This window comes from Phaseolus vulgaris, chromosome 8 (genome assembly GCF_000499845.2).
Source record: "Phaseolus vulgaris cultivar G19833 chromosome 8, P. vulgaris v2.0, whole genome shotgun sequence".
NCBI classification, from domain to species: domain Eukaryota; kingdom Viridiplantae; phylum Streptophyta; class Magnoliopsida; order Fabales; family Fabaceae; genus Phaseolus; species Phaseolus vulgaris.
The window spans coordinates 49,408,611-49,434,606 of NC_023752.2; the positions used below are offsets into that span (position 1 = coordinate 49,408,611).

At 35.3% G+C, this 25,996-nt stretch overlaps 3 protein-coding genes across 3 annotated transcripts; 1 reads left to right on the plus strand and 2 right to left on the minus strand.

The window, feature by feature from the left end:
- Window positions 1-254: 254 nt before the first annotated feature.
- Window positions 255-890, minus strand: LOC137825290 (uncharacterized). Its single transcript, XM_068630965.1, has one exon. It carries the CDS (start codon window positions 888-890, stop codon window positions 255-257), a length of 636 nt encoding a protein of 211 aa, XP_068487066.1.
- A 3,801-nt stretch (window positions 891-4,691) lies between these two features.
- Window positions 4,692-6,986, minus strand: LOC137825897 (7-deoxyloganetin glucosyltransferase-like). Its single transcript, XM_068631699.1, has 2 exons — window positions 6,333-6,986; window positions 4,692-5,735 (listed from the first exon to the last, which is right to left on the minus strand). The coding sequence occupies exons 1-2, from the start codon at window positions 6,838-6,840 to the stop codon at window positions 4,789-4,791; spliced, it is 1,455 nt and encodes a 484-aa protein (XP_068487800.1). The 5' UTR covers window positions 6,841-6,986; the 3' UTR covers window positions 4,692-4,788.
- A 5,538-nt stretch (window positions 6,987-12,524) lies between these two features.
- LOC137825291 (uncharacterized) lies at window positions 12,525-15,986 on the plus strand. Its single transcript, XM_068630966.1, has 14 exons — window positions 12,525-12,579; window positions 12,840-12,946; window positions 13,231-13,296; window positions 13,397-13,402; window positions 13,561-13,746; window positions 13,859-14,011; window positions 14,102-14,233; window positions 14,316-14,659; window positions 14,774-14,855; window positions 14,932-15,021; window positions 15,365-15,430; window positions 15,513-15,582; window positions 15,697-15,788; window positions 15,873-15,986. The coding sequence occupies exons 1-14, from the start codon at window positions 12,525-12,527 to the stop codon at window positions 15,984-15,986; spliced, it is 1,563 nt and encodes a 520-aa protein (XP_068487067.1).
- The last annotated feature ends 10,010 nt before the right edge of the window (window positions 15,987-25,996 follow it).

Consider the following 25,996-nt stretch of genomic DNA (forward strand, 5'->3'; position numbering starts at 1 on the left):
GCTATAACAAAAGAGGTTTCTAAGGTTTCCCTCTAAGCACCTTCAACTAAAGACACTACTAAAAGAGAAAATAAATGTCCTCTAGCTCCCAAGGCTTTGAACATGCTTCTTGTAATCCTTTGAGGTGGACTTTGACCTCCATGGGCGTCCTCCATTTGTGCCTCCACCTCTTCTTGAGCTTGATGAGTGGCCTCCATGTTCTCTTGGGCTTGATCTCCATCATAAGGACCCCTGCATCTGCAGCAAAACTGTGCCTACTTATAGCCTCTAATGCATAACATTGGGTTAAGAACCCAGTTGACATATGAGTAGCTAAAGGACTGCACATTATATTTTATCCAGAGCCAAGATTTAAGTTGTGCCTTCTGAAACACCTCTTCCGCATCAACTACCCCTTGCTTGAAGACAATGAGGTTCCTTTGATCCCAAATACATCTAATGATAGTTGCCCATACCCCTTTCCATATCAGATTTTGTTTATTACTGATTTGGCTCAGACAAAAGCTAGTGAAGTGCAGATTCAAGACATTTTGTTGAACAAAAGATATACCTATCCACTTGAGGCACATCAACCACACCCTTTGAGCATGTTTACACTCCAGAAAAAGATGTTGGCATGACTCCTCCTTGGACTGGCACATTGCATAGAGCGTGGTATTCACCGTGACACCTCTCCTACTCAAATTCATCCTTGTTGGGATTCTCCCCAGCAGCACCCTCCAAGCAGTGGTCACCACATTTGGGAATGCCTTAGCCTTCCAAAGGAGCTTGAAGACTTCTAAGCAAGGGCCTCTAGATTGTTTGTCTAAGCAATCATAAGCAGAAATCACAGAAAATAGCCCTGTTACTTCCTTCCCCCACACCTGTACATCCTTAACATTCTCTTTCATATTGGCCCCATTTAGCAGCATAAGAAGATCTGCTTCCTTTGCGGACTCCGATTCAAATCTGTTACGTCTCCATTCCAGGTTCCACCTCCATATTGAATTAACCTAAACACCTACCTCGCCCACTGTTTGGCCTTTATTTAGGGATAGGGAGTACAATCTGGGAAACAATGATTTGAGATCATTACTTCCAACCCACACCTCCTCCCAAAATTTTACTTTGTCCCCACATCCTAATTCCCAACTTAATTCTTCCTGAAACCATCCCTTTCTTCCTCCCTCCTTACATAGTTTATTGAGGTCTCTCCACCACCACGATTGAAGTTTAATGGGAGTTTGAGTGCTTTCGGTCTCCAGCCCATATTTTGATATCAAAATGTCCTTCCACCTTCCTTCCTCCTGAGAGATAAAACGCCATTTCCACTTTGCTAGAAGAGCATAATTACACTTCCGGATATCTCTTAAACCGCCTCCTCCTTATTCTTGCAAACATCTTTCCAACTTACCCAGGAAATTGGTTTATTTGCTTTACCCCACCCCCATAAGAATCTCCTTTGAATGCTAGTAATCTTTTTGCAGACTATGTCCGGTGCTCTGAATAGGGAGAGATAATACAGGGGTATGGCAGTAATGACAGATTTGATAAGACATATTCTCCCTGCCAAAGTCAAAAATCTACCTTTCCACACACTAAGCCTAACCTTTATCTTGTTAATGACAGGTTCTCAGAACTGTTCCTTCCTTGGATTTCCTCCCACTTCAATTCCCAGATACTTAAACGGTAACCTCATCTGTGTACAGTTCAGAGTCTTTGTGTAGCAATCTAGAGAACAGCTTTGAACATTGATGCCTACTAGTTTTGACTTGTGAAAGTTGATCTTCAATCCTGAGGCTAATTCAAAACCCCTTAGAATGGCCTTCAAGGTTATCACATTATTAAGGGAGTCTTCACACAAAAAAAAAGTATCATCTGCAAACTGAAGGATGCATACTTCCATCTCTTTCCGCCCAATCTAGAGACCCGATAGCAGTTTGGTTTTCATAGCTTGTTTTACCAATCCGGCAAGGCCTTCAGCTACAATAAGAAAGAGAAAAGGCGCTAGTGGATCTCCCTGTCTCAACCCTCTTGTTGGCTTGAATTCCTCCGTGGGACTCCCATTGACTAGCACAGACACAGTTGCGGATTCCAGGCATCCTCTGATCCATGTTGTCCACAGGGGGTGAAAACCCATCTTGAGTAGCATATCATACAAGAACTCCCATCTTACCGAGTCATATGCTTTTTCAAAGTCCACCTTCAGACACAGACCTCTTCTCCCATGCCTTCTAATTTCTTCTACCATTTCATTAGCCATAAGCACACTGTCTAGGATCCCTCTTCCTTTTACAAAAGCAGACTGACTTTCATCTATCAAAACTGGCAACAGCTTCTTCATTCTACCTGCCAATACCTTAGATATGATTTTGTATAAGGCTCCGACAAGAGAGATAGGTCTATACTGCTCTAGCAATGTAGGGTCCCTAACTTTAGGTATTAGAGCTATAAAGGAAGCATTACAGCCCTTCGGGATACTCCCAGTCTCATGAAACAGTGTTAGTGCTGCCAAGATCTCATCTTTTAAAAACTCCCAGTGTTTCCGAATAAAATTGAAATTAAATCCATCTGGTCCGAGGCTTTTGGATCCATCACATTGCCAAACTGCGTCCCTAACTTCCTTCTCCAAGAACACAACTGTAAGACCCTCATTATGATACGAGGATAAAGACTTGAATTCGACTCCGTCCAGTCTTACCCCTAGATCTTTCGTTGCTTTGAATCTGGATTCGAATAAACTCTTCGCCTCTAACTGAACCGTACAAGGTTCCTCACACCATTGCTCCCCCACCTGGACACCCTTCACTTCATTCCTCAACCTTCTCCACCTCAAAGATGAATGGAAGAATTTATTACATGAGTCCCCACTCTTGAACCAGTTTGCTCTTGCCTTTTGACAGCTAAGGGATTCAATTTTATTTTCATTCTCTTTTAGGCTGCTTAACAGCTCCAGTCTTCTCAACCTCTCACTTTCTGTTAACCCACCTGAGCAGTCATGACTATCAAGGGCCTCCACCTCCTATAAGATCCTCCTCTTGGAAGTCTCCAAGTTTCCAAATACATCCCTATTCCAAGACTTCAGATCGAGCTTGAGGAGTTTTAGTTTTTCTTTACATATAATGAACCCATTCCCCTGAATAGAATTAAACTGCCATTTGTCCTTCACCATCCTGCTGAACCCTCTCTCCAACAGCCACGCATCTATGGTTCTAAACGGTTTTGGACCCCAGTCCTTCTCCACTGACTTCACCACTAGTGCACAATGGTCTGACACTTCCCTTCGAAGTACATATTGTTTACTCTTGGGCCATAGAAGTAACCAGTCTTCAGTAACAAGCACTCTATCAATTCTACTCTTTGCCGTTCCATCAGGTTTAAACCACGTAAACTTCTTGCCGACCAGAGGTAAATCTAATAAGAAGTTGGAATCAATGAAGCTATTAAACCCATTCACCTCGCTTTTTTGTTCACCCCTGTCTGTGATACCTTTCCTCTCATTGCTACTTCTCACTGCATTAAAGTCTCCGCAGATGCACCATGCCAAAACATGTGATGACTGTCTTACTTTGGAGATGTCCTCCCAAAGAGTCTTCTTACCTCTCAAGGAGCAAGAAGAATAAACATTGACCACAACACACCTATAAGAAGTTTTAAGGTGTTGGCCGTAAACAGCTATGTAACCAGTTCCCATCACATGACTTTCATACTCAAAAACGTTCTATGCCACATTGACAACAAACTTCCACTACCTTCATCTCCTTTATTGTGAATCCAGCCCACATTGTTATCCCCCCAAATCACAAAACACCTAGCATCCGAGAGCTCTTTGGATTTTGTTTCTTGTATACAAACAAAGTCAGCTTCCTCCCTTCCTATAACATGTCTCATATATCTAGCTTTGGTACCTCCCCCCAACCCTCTGATATTTAAATTAACTATGATCATAAAAACCGATCCTTCCTTCCCTCCTCCACACTCTTAAGAATCTCCAAATCTCTTGCTTCCATGTTTACATATTCCTTGATTACCTCCTTTTCTTCCCCGCGACACATGGTTCCTACACTTCTACTAATCTCCCATAGCTTAGCCGGTTCGTCCTCCGATTCAGAGACATTTAATCGTATGTTACAGTTGCCTATATCCCCATCCGAAAGCGAAACTGAGGACAGTCCCTGTCTTGGTTGAGCACTAATCCTTGCTTGAGAGTATCTGGATATTAACCTTGCGGAACGCCTGGGATGAGAATGTGAGATCCCCAATTCCGTCAGGCCTTTCATCTTGCGCCTTCGTTGAGTGGTTTTTGTTGCCTTTCCCACTACCTCATCGTCGTCTCCTGGACAAAGTAATTGGCCTTCACCTGCGAGCAAAACCCCTGACCCCGATGCTTCTTTCCTGCAGATAGAATCCTAACCATAAAATGTTCTTATTAATTTATTTTTTACTGATAAAAAAGACAAACTTAAAAGTTATTATTTGTTGTGATGAAAGTAAATAATAAAATTTAAAAAGAACTATTTGAGACTCTAAAAAAATACACCCACCTAACAATCAACTTTAATAATATATATTATATAGTTTATATTAAAAAATAAATAAATATTTTTTATTTTTTAGTGATTTCAAATCGAATGTATTTTATGTTTTAGTGGTCGAATCACTGGAGAAATTAATGCTAGCTAGAGAGCTACTCCTACACCAATATGACAAAGTTTTCAAAGTCAAACTGAAATAAACTTTCTTCTTTAGATAACTTCACACTGTACTTCTTTTCCGAAATATAAAATATATGTAAAGCATCGAACTAATCTAAAACTGATTTATAACATTTTTGCCTAAAAGAACTTCATGAACCATGTTGTCTAAATTAAGAAATGAAGTTCCGTAAGGGCCAGAAGCAGCACTTTTTGCCAATTTCTTCCATTGTAAGGCTTTCTCCTTCATCTGCTTACCCTTTTCACCATCCATCAACTCCTTCACAAGGCTCTCTATTTTGTCTCTCTTGACATCTTCAATCTCCATCCCAATCCCCCACTCTTTGCAACAGAACCTGCAATTGGTTTGTTGCTCGGCAAAGAAAGGCCAACATATCATTGGAACACCTGCACACACACTTTCTAATGTTGAATTCCAACCACTGTGTGTCAAGAAGCCTCCAATCGCAGGGTGATTCAGTACCTGCTCTTGAGAACACCAACTCGACAAAAGGCCTCTATTTTTTGTTTGTTCCACAAATTCTGGAGGTAACACAACATTTTCTCCAGCCACAAGATCTGGTCTTATAACCCATAAAAAGGTTTTGTTGCTATTACCAAGTCCCCATGCAAACTCAACCAGTTGCGCACTAGTCACAACTGTGATGCTCCCAAAATTCACATAAACAACACTATTAGGCTCTTTGGTGTTGAGCCACTCCATGCACTCAGAATCCTCCTTCCAAAGATTGGACTCAATTGCATTCAATTCTTTGTCATCAACATTCTTCAAAAGTAAATTCAAAGGACCAATGGAATAAACTGGAGGCAAGATAGACGATAACGCTTCCAACACATCATGTTCTAAGGTATCAAACGTGTTCAAGATTATTGCAGAAGCTCTTGGAGCATTCTTGCACTCCGATCGAAAGTAATTGAGCATAATATCATCTGAATCTGTTGTTCTAATGAAACTAGGAATGTCCTTCAATTGAATTTCCTTGATGCCTGGTATCCAATCAATGGTAGTCTCCAAATACCCGTTTGTCACATCGCTTGAGTCTACATATCAAACTCACAAAAGTTAATTTATTAAATCTAAATAATATAAATACCAAACATATAAAAATCCACGTACATGTAAGAGTAATGATATTTTGAAAGTCTATATTTTGTACATTATTATATTACTATAATAAAATTGTCGAATAATTTTATAAGAAATAAGAATTATTAAAATATCATTATTTCTAATTTAATAAAATTCTATTTGACCTGCTTTGTCTTCCATGAATGGAAAAAACTGAAAATCTTTATTCATTTTATTTAAGAATAGGTTGACAACTTGGTCAACCGGAAATAAAATAAAATAATTCATAAAATATACCCAAATAAATAAGTTTAATTGAGAATTTAAAATTACTCTCTTGAATAAATGAAAACATTAATTCATAAAATGAGTATGGTACAAATCGTTTTTAATGGTAACATGGATCATCATTAAAACAAGATAAAAAATTTGTTGAAACTATAAACCGTAAATAACATATATTTAACACTGTTTATAATAACATTAAAAAATAAAATAAAATAAAAATGAATAAAATATTAATTTATTAAGGTGTGAATTTAAAAGAAATACAAGTGAAGGTAAATTACCTTTGAGAGGTGTTATGCCCTTTCGAAATAATTGTTCGTATTGGAGATAACACATGAAGCCACATGCACTAGTTGTCCAAAAGAGGACCTCAGGGAGACCCAATTCTTGAGCTGCATCAAGAGTGAAGGTCATGACACCGTCAGAAACTATGCAACTCACTGGAGGGCCATCTGAGTTGTTCAGTTTAGCGAGAAGCTTTCTGAAGTGAGGGAGGCAAGTTCTTACGGTGGACTCACAGAGGGAAGGAATATCCTGTGTGGCATCCACATCGGAGTCGGGTAGACCATCGGGGATGGTTTCAAAGCGAAATGAAGAGAGAGCATGAAGGGAAGAACTCCCTCTGGATTTCAGAAGGCGTTTCTGGTTATACTCAGAGTTAACGAAGGTGATGTGAAAGCCTTTCAAGTGAAGGAGTTTTGCTAGTTTAAGCATTGGGTTTATGTGACCCTGTGCTGGGTAAGGAATGCACACGGCATGGGGCTTCTTCGTTGTGCCCAAAGAACCCATCTTTGTTATCTCTTCCTTAGACTGTGGTTCTAATATCCAAAAGAATATGCAAGTGGTAGCTACACCTTACTCGGTTATCAAATGCTTCATTTTATAGAGGAGAGACGGCGGTGCTTGTTTTCAAATTAATGTTGCTATTTACTTCTACAGAACAACTGTGGGAGAGGTCGGTTATAAACGTCATTTTTTTAGTAATATTTTAAGAGTTATGATATTTTCATCTTACAACCACAATACATAATAATATTTATAATAAAAAAATTAAAGAAAAAAAATTCTTAATAAAAATACAAACAAAATACAAAATGTTTTAAAATTAAAAAAATTATAAATTTTTATAAATAATTAAAATATTAATATTTATTAGCGGTGTAGGTGAAGTATGACTGTAAAATAAATATTTTTAATACTTTAATACAGAACCAACTTTAAAATAATATTTTTATTTATAAATATCTATTGTTACTGTTAGAGATAATTTTTCGTATTGCTTTGTCAATTGTATTGTTTGAGATTGTTTTGGTAGATGATGAATACAGGTAGTATACATGCACAAAAGAATACTATAATAAAAATAATATAAAACATGAGGGTGGAAAAGAATATGCAAGTGGTATCTTCAGCTGATCAAATGTCTGATTTTATAGAGGAAAGAAGAAGGTGGTTGTTTTCAAATTAATGTTGTAGGTCTGGCTCACTCAGGACAAATATATGGGAAAGGTGGGGCTTTATGTCATGGTATTGATTGATGTACGAGCTGGAGGTGGTGGGTTTTGTGAATTTGTATAGGAAAATAATTGTGTAGATAAGAATTAAGGATTTAGAAAATAATTTTAGAATAAAAGTAGTCTAATTAGAACGGTATTTGATATTTGAATATTTTTATTAAAGTGAAAAATTTAAATATTTTGAAAAATTAATTATTTAAGTTTTAATTTTAATAATTATTATTTTTTTAGAAAAGTTATTTTGTTTTAATTATTTTAATAATAATTAAGACGGGTCACAAGTTTTAAAATTCTATTGCATAGTTTGTTTTGTTAATTGAAATAAATATTATTTGGTAAAAATAGTTTGAAGTTTAAATAATTGATAAGTAGTTGACTATTTAAATTTAAATTGATTGTGATATGTATTTCAAAGTTAAGTTTTGATTTTTATTTGTCAAAACACTATAAAAAATAATTTTAAACAACAATTAAAAATCTTTACTAGGCTTTAGACAAAAAGTTTCTAGTAGTGGTTTAGGTAGTCAAGAGTTATACTAATAAGCCACAGTTTTTTCACTTATGCAAAATTTAAAAACCGTTGCTTAAAATACGACAATGGACAACACTCTTAGAACCACTATGGTGCAATAATTTTTTGGTGTTGCTTATTCTTTAAGCCACATTGATAAAATTGTGTACGAAATTGTGTACGTTATGTTTAGGCAAGGATTATAAAACTATTGTCTATAGTAATATAGTAATCTATGAATCATAGACAACACTTTTTCAAATGTAAAAATATAGAATACAACAATTTAAATAGACTTTACAATATTATTTTAAATTTTGTTTATATATTTAGGTGACCTTATTCTAAATCATATATTAAAGTTTTTTTTAAAGATATTAAATAAAATAAATGTATTTTATTAATGTAGTGGAAATTAAATAAATTTGAAATTATTAATTAAAATACTTATACTGGAATTTAAAAATATTTGCAATTACTATGAATGTTATCAACAAACTGCTAAATGAAAGTGACACCCTCATAAAAATAAAAAAGAGATAATCCTATTTCTAATTGAATGGATATCATAAATAGTATATCAAGAAAATTCATATTCACATAGCTATTCCAAAACTATATATTTTAGTAAGTCTCAATGTATAAAGTCTCATTGTATTTGTTGTTGATAAAACTTTCTAAATTAGAGCTATTATAAATTCAATGAACAAAACATGCAACATGAATTTTTCTACCCCTCATCTCTTATTTTAATATCATCATTCTTTATCATGATCTTCATCCACAAGCAAAAAAAAAAAAAGTTGTCACGTTATAAAATAAAGAATTTAGAAATGAATAATTCCATATTTATGGCTTATGTCACTTTTGGGATTTGCTTCTTTCACTTATAGTTTTTCTCTTGGTTTCCTATTATGATTTAAAATGATGTATCTCACATATAACACACTTATGATAAATCGTGGCCAATTAAAAATCAAAATGAGATCGATCAAATTATTAGGAGTAATTATCAATGGTACAAGTCATTCATTGTTCTACCAAAGCCATTGATAAAAGAGAGATTCTTTAATGTAAAAATACACTACCTCTTAATCTTAAAATGCAATGAAAAAAATAAAGCCACTTCTCTCTTCATACACACAACAAATATTTAGTAGTATTTGTTAGAATAGTTAGCCAAAAATAAGAGGGGTGAATTGTTTTTCAAAAATAACAGTTTTAAAAATAAACCTTTTTAAAACAGTAGAAAAGCTTAACTAATTTTAACATGTTTCTATGAATAATGCATTGTAAAGAAATAAACCAAAATACATCAAAATCTACCTAGACACAGATACACACATATTGTGCCTTCTAATCTTCAATGTAGAATTTGAGAACATCAAACAAAGTAGTGACTTTGATCTTTGAGGTTAACAAACTCCCCATATTTGATAAAGACAAATCTTGAGTGACAATGTGACATATTTTGATGAGAAAACCCTGCAAAAATAAAAGAACATGCAATCAGAGAACCACAAGACCATACAAATCATATAGTATAAAACCAGTACACTGTAGCATAAAAAAAAATACAAAAACACACAACACATATTACTCCCTCTTTGTCTTCAACAAATTGAACACAAAACAAAAGAAAAAGAAACAAACATACCAAAAAGCATAAATATTAAAAGTGTTCTTAGTGCATAAAATAAAGAAGGAAAATGTTGGTTGAACATCCGCTTATCTAGTTGCTCAAGTGTACAACTGCCCAGGTGGCAAAAAAGTAATATTTAATTGTTGTGGCAGGGCCCACAATTTTTTTTTGAAAATGTTTAATCTTTGGTCCAAATTTTCATTAGGGTTAGGGGAATTTGGGATTTACATTTAGTTGTACTCTCCCTCTTCCAATTTCTTCTTCTTTTGGTCTCGTGGTTCTCTAGTGCAACATTCTCTCTTTCAATTTCTTCTTCTCAACGGTCACATGGTTCTCCAGTGCACCGTTTCCTCTTTCACTTTCTTTTTCTATTGGTTTCCTGTACCGTGGTTTCGTGCTCTTCTTCTTCGTCGTCGTCGTGGGTCGGTGTTTGCAAGGTGGACGCCCTCCATCTCTTTTCACGGTGGTTAGGTGATAAAGGTAATACATTTTTTATTCAATGGATTATGAAGTGAAACATTGTTGTTGTGTGATTTTGATGATGTTTTGTGATTTTGATGTTTTTCTAGAGCATTGACTAGGATTGTCATGTTACAGCAGTTGTTAGAGTAACAATAACATGTACTGTGGACCTTTAAAGTATGGTTTGATGATTCAGTTTTAGTTTGAGTTTCCTGTTGAAGGAAATTTGAAGCTTTTCTCCCTTAAATGCTGAACTGTTAGTATTATTGGTATTACTAGACACACTGATATAAAATTGATAAATGTTTTTCACAGTGATGAAGTTAGAGCATATAAATTGTATGCTCTAATCGTTGAATAAACGAGTTTGGTAATTGTTGGTCACCAGATATGATAATTGTTAAGACAGATGAGTTTTCCAATTGTTCCCCAAGACGTTTTAGGATTTCATTTTGTCTAGGATTGCTTTGCTAACTTTTGATTTGGACCGATGGGGTTGTGAATGAGCTTACAATATATTAAGCTTGTTTTTTTAGGGTATCCAAGGCATAATTTCTCAATGTTTTCCTTGGATTGAGCCATTTGTATTGCGATGAAGTATTTTATCCTTCTTCCTAGGTGGAAAAGTAACCACAAAATTAAGTCAACTGAGACAGTGACAGTGTCAAGTAAGGTTTTTAGAAGGCATGAATGCAGGGCAGTGTCAAGTAAGCACAAAATTCACTCAACTTAGGGACTGGTAGTATGTGGTTAGCTTAGTAGGAATATGTGGTTGGGGTGGGCATGATGTGGGCAGAAAGTGAATTAGATTAATTGAAACAGCTTCGTACAACTAGATTAATTGAAAATAGAACACGATAGGGTAACCTCATCATAAAAACTACACGCAAATTACCTATTACCCCAACTCTGTGTTCTGCACAGATATGTATTAGGTCTTTCATGCTGTTGACAACCTCCAAAATCTGTCAAGCATTGTAGCAAGTAATATAAGGGTTGAGAAAATACATAACATAACAAATCAAAGGTTTTCTCTATAGTACTCAAAACTGTACATACATTTTGAGCTAGAACTTAATACCATACTTGCAAATATCTCACATATCTTTTAGAAAAACCCAAGTCATTAAGCGATTGCAACTCCAAAATCTTTGGAAGCTGGCGCCATGCTGTCAATACCCTGATGCAAAATAAACATTACATTAAGCTTTGAAGCTTGAGTCTAGTGTCATTATAATTGTTTGTTACCTAGATGTGACATAGACTGTTCTAAGCAGCGAATACTTTTTAACGAAGCATTGTTATAAAATGCTCAAAAAGAGAGTGTGGTTGACAAAAGGGAATGAGAATCTGAATTTGTAATCTATATTTAAAAAATTACCATGGGATGGTCTTAATTTTGAATAACATCATTTAAAAAATATGAATGTGTGACTTTGCATTTCTGTATGTATAAAAAATGTTATTTCTGTGAAGCAGGGCACCAGAATGCAACCAAACATGCCCACGGGGTAAAATCTCATACTACAATAAGATCTTTTTGTTTCCAATTTTAGGTTAATGATTTCCAACAATACTTTGTTCCTGTTGCCCCTAGTTATATATATTTGGATAGTCGTTCAATAAACCCAATAAATATGAAGAAACATAGTTTGCACCATATCCTTTTTGTAGAGCTATTTTTATCCATCTATATACCAAAATCACAGTATGCAGCATGAGTGTAGGGCAGTGTCCAATGATCACAAATTCACTCAACTTAGAGGATTGTTGTATGTGGTGACCCTAGTAGGAATATGTGGTGACCACATTAGACTTCCTGCACAGTTCCTTTGCAAACTTATTTTGGAAATGTGAAGTGCGTGTTGTGTTGGGTGGGCATGATGTTGGCGGAAAATGCGTTAGATCAGATTTTAGAGTCCATGAGTGTAGGGCAGTGTCCAATGATCACAAATTCACTCAACTTAGGGCATTGTTGTATGTGGTGACCCTAGTAGGAATATGTGGTGACAACATTATACTTCCTGCACAGTCCCTGTGTAAACTTATTATGGAAATGTGAAGAGCGTGTTGGTGTTGGTTGGGTTGGGCATGATGTGGGCAGAAAATGTGTTATATCAGGTTTTAAGAGTCCATGAGTGTAGGGCAGTGTCCAGTGATCACAAATTCACTCAACTTAGAGGATTGTAGTATGTGGTGACCCAAGTAGAAACATTTGGTGACCCACATTAGACTTCTTGTACACACCCAGTGCAAACTTCTTATGGAAATGTGAAGTGCGTGTTGGTTGGGGTGGGCATGATGTGGGAAGAAAGTGTATTATATAAGGTCTTTAGAGGGCATGAGTGCAAGGCAGTACCAAGTGAGCAATAATTCACTCAACTTAGAGGATTGCAGTATGTCGTGACCCAAGTAGGAACATCTGGTGACCCACATTAGACTTGTACAGACCCAGTGCAAACTTATTATGGAAATGTGAAGTGCATGTTGGTTGGGGTGGGTATGAATAAGGAAGAAAGTGAGTTAGATCAGGTTTTGAGAGTCCATGAGTGTAGGGCAATGTCCAATGATCACAAATTCACTCAACTTAGAGGATTGCAATATGTGGTGACCCAAGTAGTAACATCTGGTGACCCATATTAGACTTCTTGTACAGACTCAGTGCAAACTTATTATGGAAATGTGAAGTGTGTGTTGGTTGGGGTGGGCATGATGTGGGCAGAAAGTGAGTTAGATCAGTTCTTTAGAGGGCATGACTGCAAGGTAGTGTCAAGTGAGCAATAATTCACTCAACTTAGAGGATTGCAGTATCATGTAGGAACATCTGGTGACCTACATTACACTTCTTGCACAAACCCAGGGAAACTTTTCTTGGAAATGTCAAGTGAGTGTTCGTCTTGGTTGGGGAAAGGCATGAGTTGGGGACAAACTGAATTAAATTATGTGTTCTTGCACACACACATTTTCAGAATACGTTGTCTCTTAATTTGTTTATTTTCTTTTGGATGAATTGGTTGATATATTTTCTTTTGGACAATTTTGTAAAGGCTTATCCTGGTTGGATAGGGAAGTATGACAGTGAAAAGTTTGATCATGAAGGAAGCAAAATGAAGGTTTGATTTATTATATTACTAGGTTGATAACTGATAGTTAATTATGAAATTGTGTAATTATATTCAATTTAAACATTTCCCTTGCACGTTTATTTTGTAGATTCGAGTAAGACACAAAGTGCAACTTGAACATATTGTTAACATCAATAGAAATTTAACTTCATTGCAGCGGCAAAGAATAGAGGCAACCCCCTTTAAGTGGATGCTCCACTTAGAACAAGAATTGGACATATCAAGTCCCTTTCTTCGTGAATTGATTAGTAGGTGGAGTGTTTTAGGATCAGACAACATTTAGTACCTTTTAAGGTTGTTGATGTGTGTTTCGCGTTGGGGTTGCGAGTTTCGGGTGAAGAATTATGTTTGCAGGATGATGGTGGTGGGTTGGTGAATAAGGTCTTTGGAGGAGAGGACATAAAGATGAATATTCTTTTGGAAAAATTGGGGAAAAAAGTTTATAGGAAGAAAAAATGTTGATGAATTCTGCCGATTGTACATACTTCTTTTATTATATGTTTTCTTTTTGCCTAGGACTTCTAGAAATTTTTCTTCATTTCCTTTTAAGGTTTTAGATAATTTAGATGCATTGGATGGATACAATTGGGGCGGTGCAATGTATGACTTAATAGTTTCCAGTTTAACACGGTCATCCGAGGTATATAACAACCAAACGAATAGCCGTGAAATTTATTTGGCTGGTTGCGTTCCTTTTCTTCAGGTTAGTGGTAATTATGAAAAATAATTATGTACTATAACTTTATTACATTTATTTAGTTTTAAATTACTAACATTAATTTTTTGGGAGCAGCTTTGGGTTGTTCATCATGTTTGCCTTAGCATCCCTATAGAAACCCATACAATATCTTTTCCGAGGTTTTTGCAGTGGCCGTGTGTAAAGATTCGATCAAGCAGTTTAAATGAATCGTTCTTTGTTGCTGAGGTATCCAATTGGGTGTTTAAGACCTTCACTAACATTCGTGTATTTTTATATGTTGATCATAACAAAGAAGTTGTTATTGTAGATTGTATGGGATTGGGCAGTGACTGAAGTCGAGGAAGGACTGAACATTGTTAAAGAAGCTGTCAAAATTGGAAAGGAACATCATGAATATACTGGCTATTCTCCAATTGAGTGGGAGAAAGTTTGTAATGAGCATAATATGTGCGAATTTGTACTGCTTCAGAACAACAAGAGGATACGTGATGTTGAGGACCAATTACGAGTGGTGAAAGAACTATTGCACAAACAAAACCATTCATCATGTTCCACACCTGTACCTAAGGACAACATGAGGTCACGTCCTCGAAGGTCACCTCCTTCAGACTCAGGTGGTCGAAGCCCACATCCTATTAACATGTTTAAGATGTATACAACGTTGTGTTCGTTGGTCGGGATTGCTAGAAACCGATAAGTTAATATATTGAAGAATCACTAATTTTTTATTTTTTGTATGCTGACAAATTTATCTTTTTGTTTTAGTGTTGTTGTTAACATTAAAAGCAACATATTGACCGGTTTGGACCTACAATTTTTATCTCCGGAAGCCAGAGTTCACAACATGGTATAATTAGAAGTGATAGTTGTGTGTTGTATTATGTAATTGTTTGAAAACTTAATTCGTTGGAATTTGTTTTTAGGTGATGTTCTTTGCAACGGGGTTGTTCATGGTTGATCAACTTCAAAAGAATGGAAGGGTCCAACATTTTTCCTTTAACCCTTTTTTTGCTGTGAGTATTGTAGAATTTAAGTTTTTGTTTTGATATGTATAGTTTTTGTTAATAGCACTACATTTTTTGTTGCATAAAGGATTGTTTTATTGAAGAAATGAAAACAACTTCAGAAAAGAAAGAGTAGGACACGAAGGATTACTGTTCGTTTGCAAAAGATTTGATTCCATTTGAATCACTATCATATTGCGATTTTGTAAGTTTGTATTATATAATTTTCTATAATGGTTTAGGGGCATAATTTTTTATGTGTTTAATTAAGTTATATTATTGACTTTTAGGTATTCATCCCAATGGTGCACAATGACTATTAGTGGGTCTACGCGTTTAATTTTCATAGTAGGGAATTGCATTCTTGGACCCCCTCGGTCATAGAAGGGGACAACGCAACAAAATTGATAAAGCCATGGTAAAGAGTAAAAGATGTTTAGTAAAGAATGAAGGTATGAATTTGGTATTTGATTTCTGATTTCTTGTATTGTAAGGTGCAGGCTGTGCAAGTTGACCATGTGTACAAAATTCTTGACAAGTTCGGTGGAGTGAATAGTCCCCCCCTTCAGAGTAGTCAAACAAAAACTTTCTATACAGCCAAATGAGTTAGTATTGAAATGAAAACTTTTGTTATTTTTATGCATATTCATATGTAATTATTTTTATGTGCTTTCCTTTATGTAGTTATGATTGTGGAGTTTTTGGTTTTGAAATATATTGAGGTGTGGAATGGTATGGTTGACTACGAGGGGACGACGATGCCTGAATACAACAACGTACATATTTGTTCCCTTCACTATTAGAGTACAAGTTATAAGTTTTATTCTGCACTAAAAATTGTTTTTCAAAATTAATTTCAGGACGAGCTTCAAGCATTCTGTCAGGAAATGGTTTGTAATTGGGTCCTTGATGCACGTAATGCTGAACGAGAAAATGTGTTGAGAGAGTTCAACTTTCGTGGAACTTCACAATGATGGTGGTTGGGTGTGCGTTGGATGTGAAGTTGCATGTTCTGCAATTGTGTAGTTATTCATTACATGTTTTAGTGTATCCTAGGAGCATTCATAACTATAGAACATAATGGATTACATACACTTCCATTGAGTTAAACAATGTGCGGACTTTTTAATGCTGAGAATTAAAGACGAATATTGTTGTACTATATGATGCAACAAACCTTCTAATTATACTTAATATTAGTTTCCATCGTTTGTAATTATGATGACAAGTTTTCCACAAATGATTTTATTCATATTCAAACCCAAAGGATCCATTAGGAGGTTTCACATATTGTGGAAGGTTAATTTAACAGTCGTTCGTGGTTAAGTATGACTTCGTTCTTAGTTCGTTGGACTCAGTAAAAAAAAAGTTATAAATATTTACATTTGCCCATTTTGCTACACTAAAATAAGTTTAAAGTTAACAATATTAAGTTAAAGTTCAAAATTTGGCAACTTTTTTACCAAGTCTTTGGGTAAAACATATACAACTACGATCCAAGCGAGGAAGACAAAATTTAATGATACTATGCCTAAGCAACATTCCATTCAAAACTTGTACTCAATGTTTCTCAAAAATTGATCATACAATTTTAAAATGGAAAACTGAAGAAAATTGCAGTCAAATGTTACGGAATAAGTGGTGATCCATGAAGGAAAATGTGATCAGCTGTAACAAAGTTTATGCACACATACTACACTTTCCTAGGTTGTTAACCCACATAGAAATGTGCATTCTCTGGGAAGGGCGGTGCATGACCATGATGTTCGTGTCAAGTAAGTGAGGAGGGGGCCACCTATAGTCAATAAATTTAGAAATTTAACACTCATTCAATTCAAGAGTGTTCTGAATTCAACAATTTGGAGGAGTAAACATACATTAAAGCATAAATAGAAGTAAATCATGTAATAAATAAACACAAGTACAAAGTGTAATAAAGAAGCATAAGTGCACAACATGTTCATACATCGCAAGAATAAATTATTATATATGATTGACGCCATAATAATATTATTATACATGTAAAATAAGAAAGATAGGTACAAAACGAAAATAACATATGTAATAAATTATAGAATGAAAAAATAAAATGAAAGCACAAAGCACAGAAGCTGAATATGTGATTAATTAGTCTACATTTATATGCTTTTACTTCACATCTTTCATTCTGAATTATGTTGCAGAAAGAGTTAGAGAAACAAAAATAGAAAAAAGTGGAAGACAATAAATTTTGAAATTTAACCCTGATTCAATTGAAGAGTGTTATGAATTCAACAATTTTTGAGGAGTAAACATACATCAAAGCATAGGTAAAAGTAAATCATCTAATAAATAACCACAAGTTCAAAATGTCATAAACAAGAAGAAGTACATAGGCTATTAAGCAAGATGAAATTAATGTTGTCAAGGAAATTCATCCAACATTGGTGTTGTAGGTGTCATCTTAATCGTCATGAATTTCTTCATGACTTTCTTCCGATTGTGCAGCGAAAACAGTTTTGTCACCAGGCCATTTAACCAAATGCTCAAATTCTTCAGCGTTGGGCCAAACAATTTGCTTTCAGCCGAGTGATGTAAAACATATGAGTGGAACGACCCATTCAAGCTGACCATTGCTATGTGGTTTGTTGCTTGTTCCATTTGAATATGTTTCATGTGAGACTCTAAATTTTTCATGTAATCAACCATATTCATTTCAGGCACAGTGGGTGAATGCAATTGGTTTATTGGGGGTACGACTGCTTCGTCCTCACCTTCTTCACTTTGTTGTCCTTGCGATTGTTGTTGGTCCTTATTTGAGCAGTTCCTCTGTATAAATTTTTTGTCCATTGGAGGTCTGATTCTGGTGGAAATGTTTATTTGTATACCATTTGCTGCACATAACGAAGTAATAAGAGATGGAAACCCAAGCCTTTTTTATAATGAGGATTAGTCCCACCTTGTTGAAGAACAAAGTGATGAATAGAGTTAGATATCAGGGTTTCCACGTCCACCTCATACTGTTTCAGTAAACAGAGCACAATATAACACTTTCCCATACTCAAGTATGAATTGTGCTTGTTTGGGATTACATTAGACAATAAGAACCATGTCCGTATCTGGGTCAAAGTTATCATACTCGACCAAATAATTCTGAGTGCCTTTCCATTGTTGTTAGTCTCATAGGTCTGGCCAAGAATGCATAATAGCTCTAATGTTTCCCTGTTACTGAACGAAGTAAAGTTAGTTCTCTGTTTCAGCATACCATATGTACACAACCCATCTTCATCCAGTTGAAGGGGATTTCCCAAAAACTAATTGATGGTATTCCTATCGTATGGAATCCACATGCCTCTTACTTTGGATCTGAGCTCCGTCTCACCCTTTTTCACAGGCCACGCATTGGCATAAAATTCAAGAACAACATGTGGATCGTATTTGTCAACTGGCATAGCTAGTTGTCCCCATTTCCTCCGTGTTAGTTCTTCATCAAAATCAGAGTATTCTCCTTCCTCTAGTTTAACTTGTCTTTCTGGAATAATCGTCCAATGCTTTATGGCTTCATATTGTTCCTTGCGGAACTCGTCCCTAAACAATTTATGTCTGGAGGGTTCGACCATTGGTTGCTTTCCTTGAGCGTGTGATGTGGACGCCTTTTGTGTACGCTTTACTGTCTTTGGAGCCATCTGTGACAAGTTCCTTCATCAAACAGTGCATATTTTCCAAAATAGACAACATTAGAAAGCCATAAGCAATATATGAAACAGTTACTGTGCATTTAAATTTGGCACATATAATAAAAGGCATCCATATGTATGTCACATATAAAAGCCATCCATAACAATGGGTGCATATTTTCCTAAATAAACAACATTTGAAACACATAAGAAATATAACAAACACTTAGTGTGCATTAAATTTGAAACGTATAAAACCCATCCATATGTATGTTGAATCATAATTTTGTGTAGAATTGAGGACATCAACATAGTTATGTTCATGCACACATGGATGTATAAATTACCTCGTCCTAGTGTAGGGATAATAGTCTGGAAGAGGGTAGAATGTAGTTGAGGGGGAATGATCCTTGTGGAAGAATGTCCTTGGGTGAACGGTGATTGCTTGGAGCACAGTCGGCATAGAGAATATCCCCAAATTCTTTGGTGGACCCTAATTTTACCTTCCCACTCTATGCATGTGGGAGAATCTAGTGGAGAAGGAAACCAATTCTTGAGTCTAAAACGAAAATTATTGATTGAGAGAGAGAAGGAAGCATAACCTGATTCAGAAATATTGGCTTAGTCCAATATTTTTAGTGTAACCTAAAAAACACCTCCTTCACCACTGCATATTTTGGATCAATGAAATATTTGTAGTGCAATCTAAAGTGGACCTGTTCCAGCACTTGACCTTTTTGGCATAATCCAAAATTTTTGGTGCAAGCTAAACTGGACCCATTGACCACTGGCCCATTTTCGCTCAATCCAAATATTTTCGTGCAAGCTAAAATAGACTCCTTCAGCACTGCCCTATTTTCGCTCAATACAAATATTTCCGTGCAAGCTAAAATGGACCCCTTCAGCACTACCCCGCTTTCGCTCAATCCAAATTATTTTTATGCAAGCTAAAATGCACCCCTTCAGCACTGTCCCGTTTTCGCTCAATCCATTTTTTTGTAGTAGAACCTAAAGTGGACCCCTTGAGCAGTTTACGATTTTGACCCAATCCAATTTTTTAGTAGAAGCTAAAGTGCAACCATTGAGGGAAAATGCATGACTACTAAGACTACTCACATAATTGATCGATTTAGAATAAATTTTCCACATTTTGAGGATAACCATGTACATTGTAATCTTACAAAATATTTTGAATACGGTAAAAAAAACTTTCATACAAACATATACAACCAGTCATTGCATGTGGGTGGTTGAACATGTACCACAATTGTTCAAGATTACATAACAAAATTGTACATGTGTCATTCATAAACTCATCCTTAATACATTGTTCACATCCGTCAAAATTTACTAAGTGTGTTGATTTTTACCTGCAACGGAATAACAAACATGACTTCAAAACATCTTCATGTATAACAAATTTACTGAATAACACATTCGAATAAGTTATAGTACAAATAACCGAATGACCTGAGGTGCACTTCAGTGGTGTCAAATATTCAAATTACTATGTAATGATGTTAATAGCGAAACAAATCTAATAGAAGGACTGCTTGAGACGTGAGAATGGATACAATAACATTAGTTTTTTGTACATATTATTCAGAGATATACATCATATGCAAAAGTTCAGTTCTTCAACAATAATCATATTTTGTACGTACCCCCTGATCTGAATTACGTATCTCATTCACTTTTACCCATGACCCTAGAACACATAACTTTTGAATTCGCATCCTCGTCTGTGGCCTATAACAAGTACAAGTAACTTCAATTTAAAAAATTTTGTGCATAGTTATATGGATAACAACTATTTTAAGAAATGTAAATTAAGTCGAAGGTCAAATATTTTATGCATTTTACTAACCGTAGTGCAATCAATGGGAATTTGGCATGCGATAGAATATTTTTTCCGTTTTTCGCCCTTTTCAGAGCATGATTTCTTTTGTGTTGAGCATGGTCTTCCCTTTCATTTGACAATGATGGGGCTACACACTTCATTCACCGGGTTATTCAAAGTTGTAGGAGTAGGTGACATTGGTTGTTCATTAACATCACACACACGTGGCTGACAATATTTTTCTTTGTTCTCCAATTATGGTGTGTTGGTTGAACATGTATGATGACAAAATCATCAAGATGCTTGTGCCAAAGTTCTGTTGTATCAGTTGTCCCATTAGCACTTTCAGTTATATCATAGAATTTCTTGCACAACCCATCATATCGTTGAAATTGTGGATCTTTGTCCTTGCTCCCATATGAAGCTCTTATATATGTGTGCTTGCGGCGGACATTTTTACTCCACCTGGTCAAAATATACTTAGTCGACACTTCTGCCACTCTTTCTTGTGCAAGGACAACCAAGCAATGTCGACACAAGATCCCCCTAAATTCAAATAATAAACATGTGCAACAAACATGAAGGTTTTAGCGGTCAAATAACACTACCCAATTTGAGTGGTTTGTTCGGCCATCCCGGAATGACTCTTCGATAACATTGAATCGACAGGTATGTCCATCAACAAAAAAATTATTAACAACACAATTCATCTTCCCCTTGAATTCAGCTTGAACTTCGTTGAATTTTGCATGGGTGTATTCTGCTTGAAACTGTCTTTCAATGGCGAATTGTGAGTTACAAGGAATAACTTTGTTGAGAGAAGCAAAGTCCATTTCACACTCCAATTCTACCTTATGTTGCAGTGCATTATCATATTGGTGCAAAAATTGTTCGGGACATGTCATAGAATTAATATACCAATCGAAAAATGCATTCACGCTCTCACTTCGTTGTGTTGTGGACATGCCTGCCCAAAAAAACCCTTTAAGCTAACAAGAAACCCACCGTGCCCCTTCTTCAAATAACGTGTCCAACCAATCATTGTTGCATAACTCATATTCACTTATGAAATTACCCCACAAGGACATAAAAACATCAACAATTGCCGACTCATACACTACATTTTTTAAATAACGTTTCATATCTTTATATTGTGTATATCCTTAAAGCTTTTATGGTATTTTCTTCATTATATGCCATAAGCACCACGTGTGTCGCGGTTTGGGAAAGACAACTTCAATAGCATTTTTCATTGCCCTACATTGATCTGTGACAATGCCTTGGGGTGGTCTGTGTGACATACAATGAAGCCAACATTAAAATAACCTCACGAATGCATCAGTGTCTTCTGAAGAAAGCAGTCCACATCCTAACAAAATGCATTTCCCGTGATGATTAACACCGAGAAATGGTGCAAATGGCATATCATACTTATTCATCAAATATGTTGTATCAAAGCACAAAACATCTCCAAAACTATTGCATGTTGCACGACTTCTTGCATCTGCCCAAAATACATGACGTATGCGATTATAATCATCTAAATCAATGTCAAAGTAAAATTGGGGGTTAAGTTCCCTCATGATAAAAATGATTTAAGAGTGCTTTGTCATCTCCTTCCTTCCCAAACGCTCTTCTACTTTTGGCAACATAATTACGGGTATCTCGTTCAACAAATTCCATATTGTCATACCCACTCGCTGCAAAAACAAAAGATCAAAAAGTCTTATTTATCCGAACTCCAGCGTCGTTATTTATATCAACCACTCTTTTTGCGTGTAAACTTATTCTTCTATTTCCCCTAAACAACCTAGACTTGGTTGGGCTCATGTCGTGTGAATGTTCTTCATTCATTGACATGATATACCACTCGTTGTCTTTGATGCCAACAATAATACGAGCTAGACATTGATGCTTCTAAGTTGGAAGGGTGTTAACTTCGATGGGAATGGATGACGTATATTTTCCTGCTCTTGCACAAACCAACATGAAGTATCTTAATTCTTTGTCTTTTCCTCTCTTCGAACTTTTTATTCTAATTCCAAAACCTTTTCTGATGGCATATTCTTTGCAGAAAATTTTTAACAGCATCTGCATTGTCAAATGACATGCCAACGGTAGGAACTATTTCACAAACATCATTAACATCATAACCTATGTTATCAATTTCCTGCGAAGGCTGATCGTCTTCAAACAAGAAAATGTCACCAAGAGAAATATTATCCATATCTATCCAAAGCTGCATTATATACAAATTTCATATCACAAATTAACACATGTTATTTGTTAACAAATATGTCCAAATTTTTATCAAAACTAGGGTTTTTTTTGTGACTTTGAAACTAAAATATGTAATAAGGTCCCATAATATTTGGTGCGAAAAATTACACATCTAAGAGGTTTAACATAGCTCATATGCAATCATACTCGATATTGTCATCACATTTTACAAATTATTTAAAAAGAAACACATTGTTCAAAATTATAGTTTTTGGAAATAGAATGACAAGTAAGGTTTTTTTTGTGTACAGGTGAAATGTCCAAATATTGCATGTGTTTGGCATAAAAAATAAAGGTTCATGCATGAACTTCAGTCAAACAATGAAAACTTGAATTAAAATGCCCTAACATTGTGTAGAACTCTAATAAATGCATGTTCAGAATCATAACAAATGCATGTGTATTAAATATGTGCAAAACTTGTGGGTTCTGCACTCATTGGAGTACATGGAATTTAGGAGGTGGATGGAGACTCAATATATTAAAAGTTGTGGGTGCCACCTTCAACAAACAACGCAGAAAAATAAATTTTTGACACTGCAAAAGGCCAAATGTTGGTGGTGGAAGATGAGAATGGAAGGTGGTGGGTGTTCTATGCAGTAAAGGCACGAAGATGGTGGTTAAGTTCCCTCATATGATAAAAATGATTTAAGAGAGCTTTGCCATCTTCTTCCTTCCCCAACGCTCTTCTACTTTTGGCAACATAATTACGGAGATCTTGTTCAACAAATTCCATATTGTCATACCCATTCGCTGCAGATACAAAAGATCGAAAAGTATTATTCATCTGAACTCCAGCGTCGTTATTTATATCAACTACTCTTTTTGCATGTAAACTTATTCTTTTATTTCCTCTAAACAACCTAGACTTGGTTGAGCTCATATCGTGTGAATGTTCTTCGTGCATCGACATGATATACTACTTATTGTCTTTGATGCCAACAGTAATATGAGATGGACATTCATGCTTCTGAGTTGGAAGGATGTTAACTTCGGTGGGAATGGATGACGTATATTTTCCTGCTCTTGCACAAACCAACATGAACTATCTTAATTCTTTATCTTTTCCTCTCTTTGAACTTCTTATTCTAATTCCAAAACCTTTTCTGATGGCATATTTTTTGTAGAAATTTTTAATAGAATCTGCACTGTCAAATGACATGCCAACGGTAGGAACTATTTCACTAAGATCATTAACATCAGGACCTATGTTATCAATTTTCTGCAAAGGCTGACGTCTTCAAACAAGGAAATGTCACCAAGAGAAATATTATCCATATCTATCGAAAGTTGCATTATATACAAATTTCATATCGCAAATTAACACATGTTATTTGTTAACAAATATGTCCAAATTTTTATCAAAACTAGAATTTTTGTGTGACTTTGAACTAAAATATGTAATAAGGTTTCACAATATTTGGTGCGGAAAATTACACATCTAAGAGGTTTAACATAGCTCATATGCAACCATACTTGATATTGTCATCACATTTTATAGATTATTTATAAACAAACACATTGTTCAAAATTATAGTTCTTGGAAATAGAATGACAAGTAAGGTTTTTTTTGTGTACAGGTGAAATGTCCAAATATTGCATGTGTTTGGCATAAAAAATGAAGGTTCATGCATGAACTCCAACCAAACAATGAAAAATTGAATTAAAATGCCCTAACATTGTGTAGAACTCTAATAAATGCATGTTCAGAATCATAACAAATGCATGTGTATTAAATATGTGCAAAACCTGTGGGTCCTGCACTCATTGGAGTACATGGAATTTAGGAAGTGGATGGAGACTCAATATATTAAAAGTTGTGGGTTCCACCTTTAACAACAACGCAAAAATATAAATTTTTGATGCTGCAAAAGGCCAAATGCTGGTGGTGGAAGATGAGAATGGAAGATGGTGGGTCTTCTATGCAATGAAAGCATGAAAATGGTGCTACTTGTGGGAAAGGAGTTGCATTAATGCAACTCAATCACCACTGTGTTGAAGTGACTATTGTGCTAGGAATAATAAATACCTTGGTAATGCTGTCATAATTAATCTAAAGTTGTTGAAATGAATGTTGTATAAAAAGTGGTTCAAATAAATGTTGTCATAAAAAGTGTTTCAAATAAATGCTCTCATAAAAAGTGCTTCAAATAAATGTTGTCATAAAAAGTGCTTCAAATAAATTCTCTCATAAAAAGTGCTTCAAATAAATGCTATACATATGTCAAATTCAAGAGTGCACCACCGTTGTTTGGAAGGTTCTTTTTTAGACAAAGAAGAAATCATTGCTAAACCAATATACTGCATGTTTTGAAACATCAAAACACTATCCAATCATACTTTAGCTTTGTTGTCTTCACTATCACTTTCAATGGAACAATGGGAAAACATTGACATTGACACCAGTAACCTTGCAAGCTTCGTGCGCTGTTGTAACACCAATACATGTCTCATTCCAAGCATAGCCGGTAGTGTGGAAGTAGTTATCCTTAATCGCAACTCTAAAGAAGCAGTCAAGACTCAACAATTTATAAACAATATAGCTGACGAAAATTGTAGGCGTGATTTTGATTCCCACCCATGGAATTGGGCACAACATTTTCGTCACTTTCATGGTAATGCTTATGACAATCATTTACAGTTTAACAGTTATTGGTGTGCAAAAAGTAATTTTGTCTTTTTTAAGGACAAATTGATGGACATGATTGTGAGTAGATATCTTCTTTGGCTAACATTAAGCAACATTATGTTTTTCCCTTACTTGTGTTGTGAAAGAATGCCAACCAAATGGTTTAGGAGACATGTTAATAACTATTAAGGTAATATATGGCTTATGTACTCTTTTGATCCTTTCAGTTTATGCAACACAAAAATGACTATTATACACATCTTAATTACAGGATCAAACAAGAATAGTTAGAGCAAGTGTACACGCAAAGGTGTTAAAAGATCTGAAATTTGGATCAGAAATTGCAGAAGGATCAGTCTTAGTGCTAAAGAATGTATTTATCTTCCATAAAACTCTTTTTTCAAATAAGTCCATATCATATTTCATGAAAGCATTAATGTTGTTATAGGTAGCCTTATTTAGTCTGAATCATATAGCATGCTACCTTAATATAACCGTAAACAACATTGTTAAGGTATGTGGCTTTCATTATAACTATAGTACAAACAAGTGTGCCTTTCGTTAAAATATTCATGCCTA

What these genes read in the sequence shown, in the direction of transcription:
- LOC137825290 (XM_068630965.1), bottom strand. Translation starts at nt 890, where the DNA reads ATGAAAGAGAATGTTAAGGATGTACAGGTGTGGGGGAAGGAAGTAACA.
- LOC137825897 (XM_068631699.1), bottom strand. Translation starts at nt 6,840, where the DNA reads ATGGGTTCTTTGGGCACAACGAAGAAGCCCCATGCCGTGTGCATTCCT. An exon ending in GGGCATAACACCTCTCAAAG is followed by an intron (nt 5,736 to 6,332) that starts GTAATTTACCTT and finishes TTTGATATGTAG; the next exon opens with ACTCAAGCGATGTGACAAAC.
- LOC137825291 (XM_068630966.1), top strand. Translation starts at nt 12,525, where the DNA reads ATGAGTGCAAGGCAGTACCAAGTGAGCAATAATTCACTCAACTTAGAG. An exon ending in GTTGCGTTCCTTTTCTTCAG is followed by an intron (nt 14,012 to 14,101) that starts GTTAGTGGTAAT and finishes TTTTGGGAGCAG; the next exon opens with CTTTGGGTTGTTCATCATGT. An exon ending in CGATGCCTGAATACAACAAC is followed by an intron (nt 15,789 to 15,872) that starts GTACATATTTGT and finishes AATTAATTTCAG; the next exon opens with GACGAGCTTCAAGCATTCTG.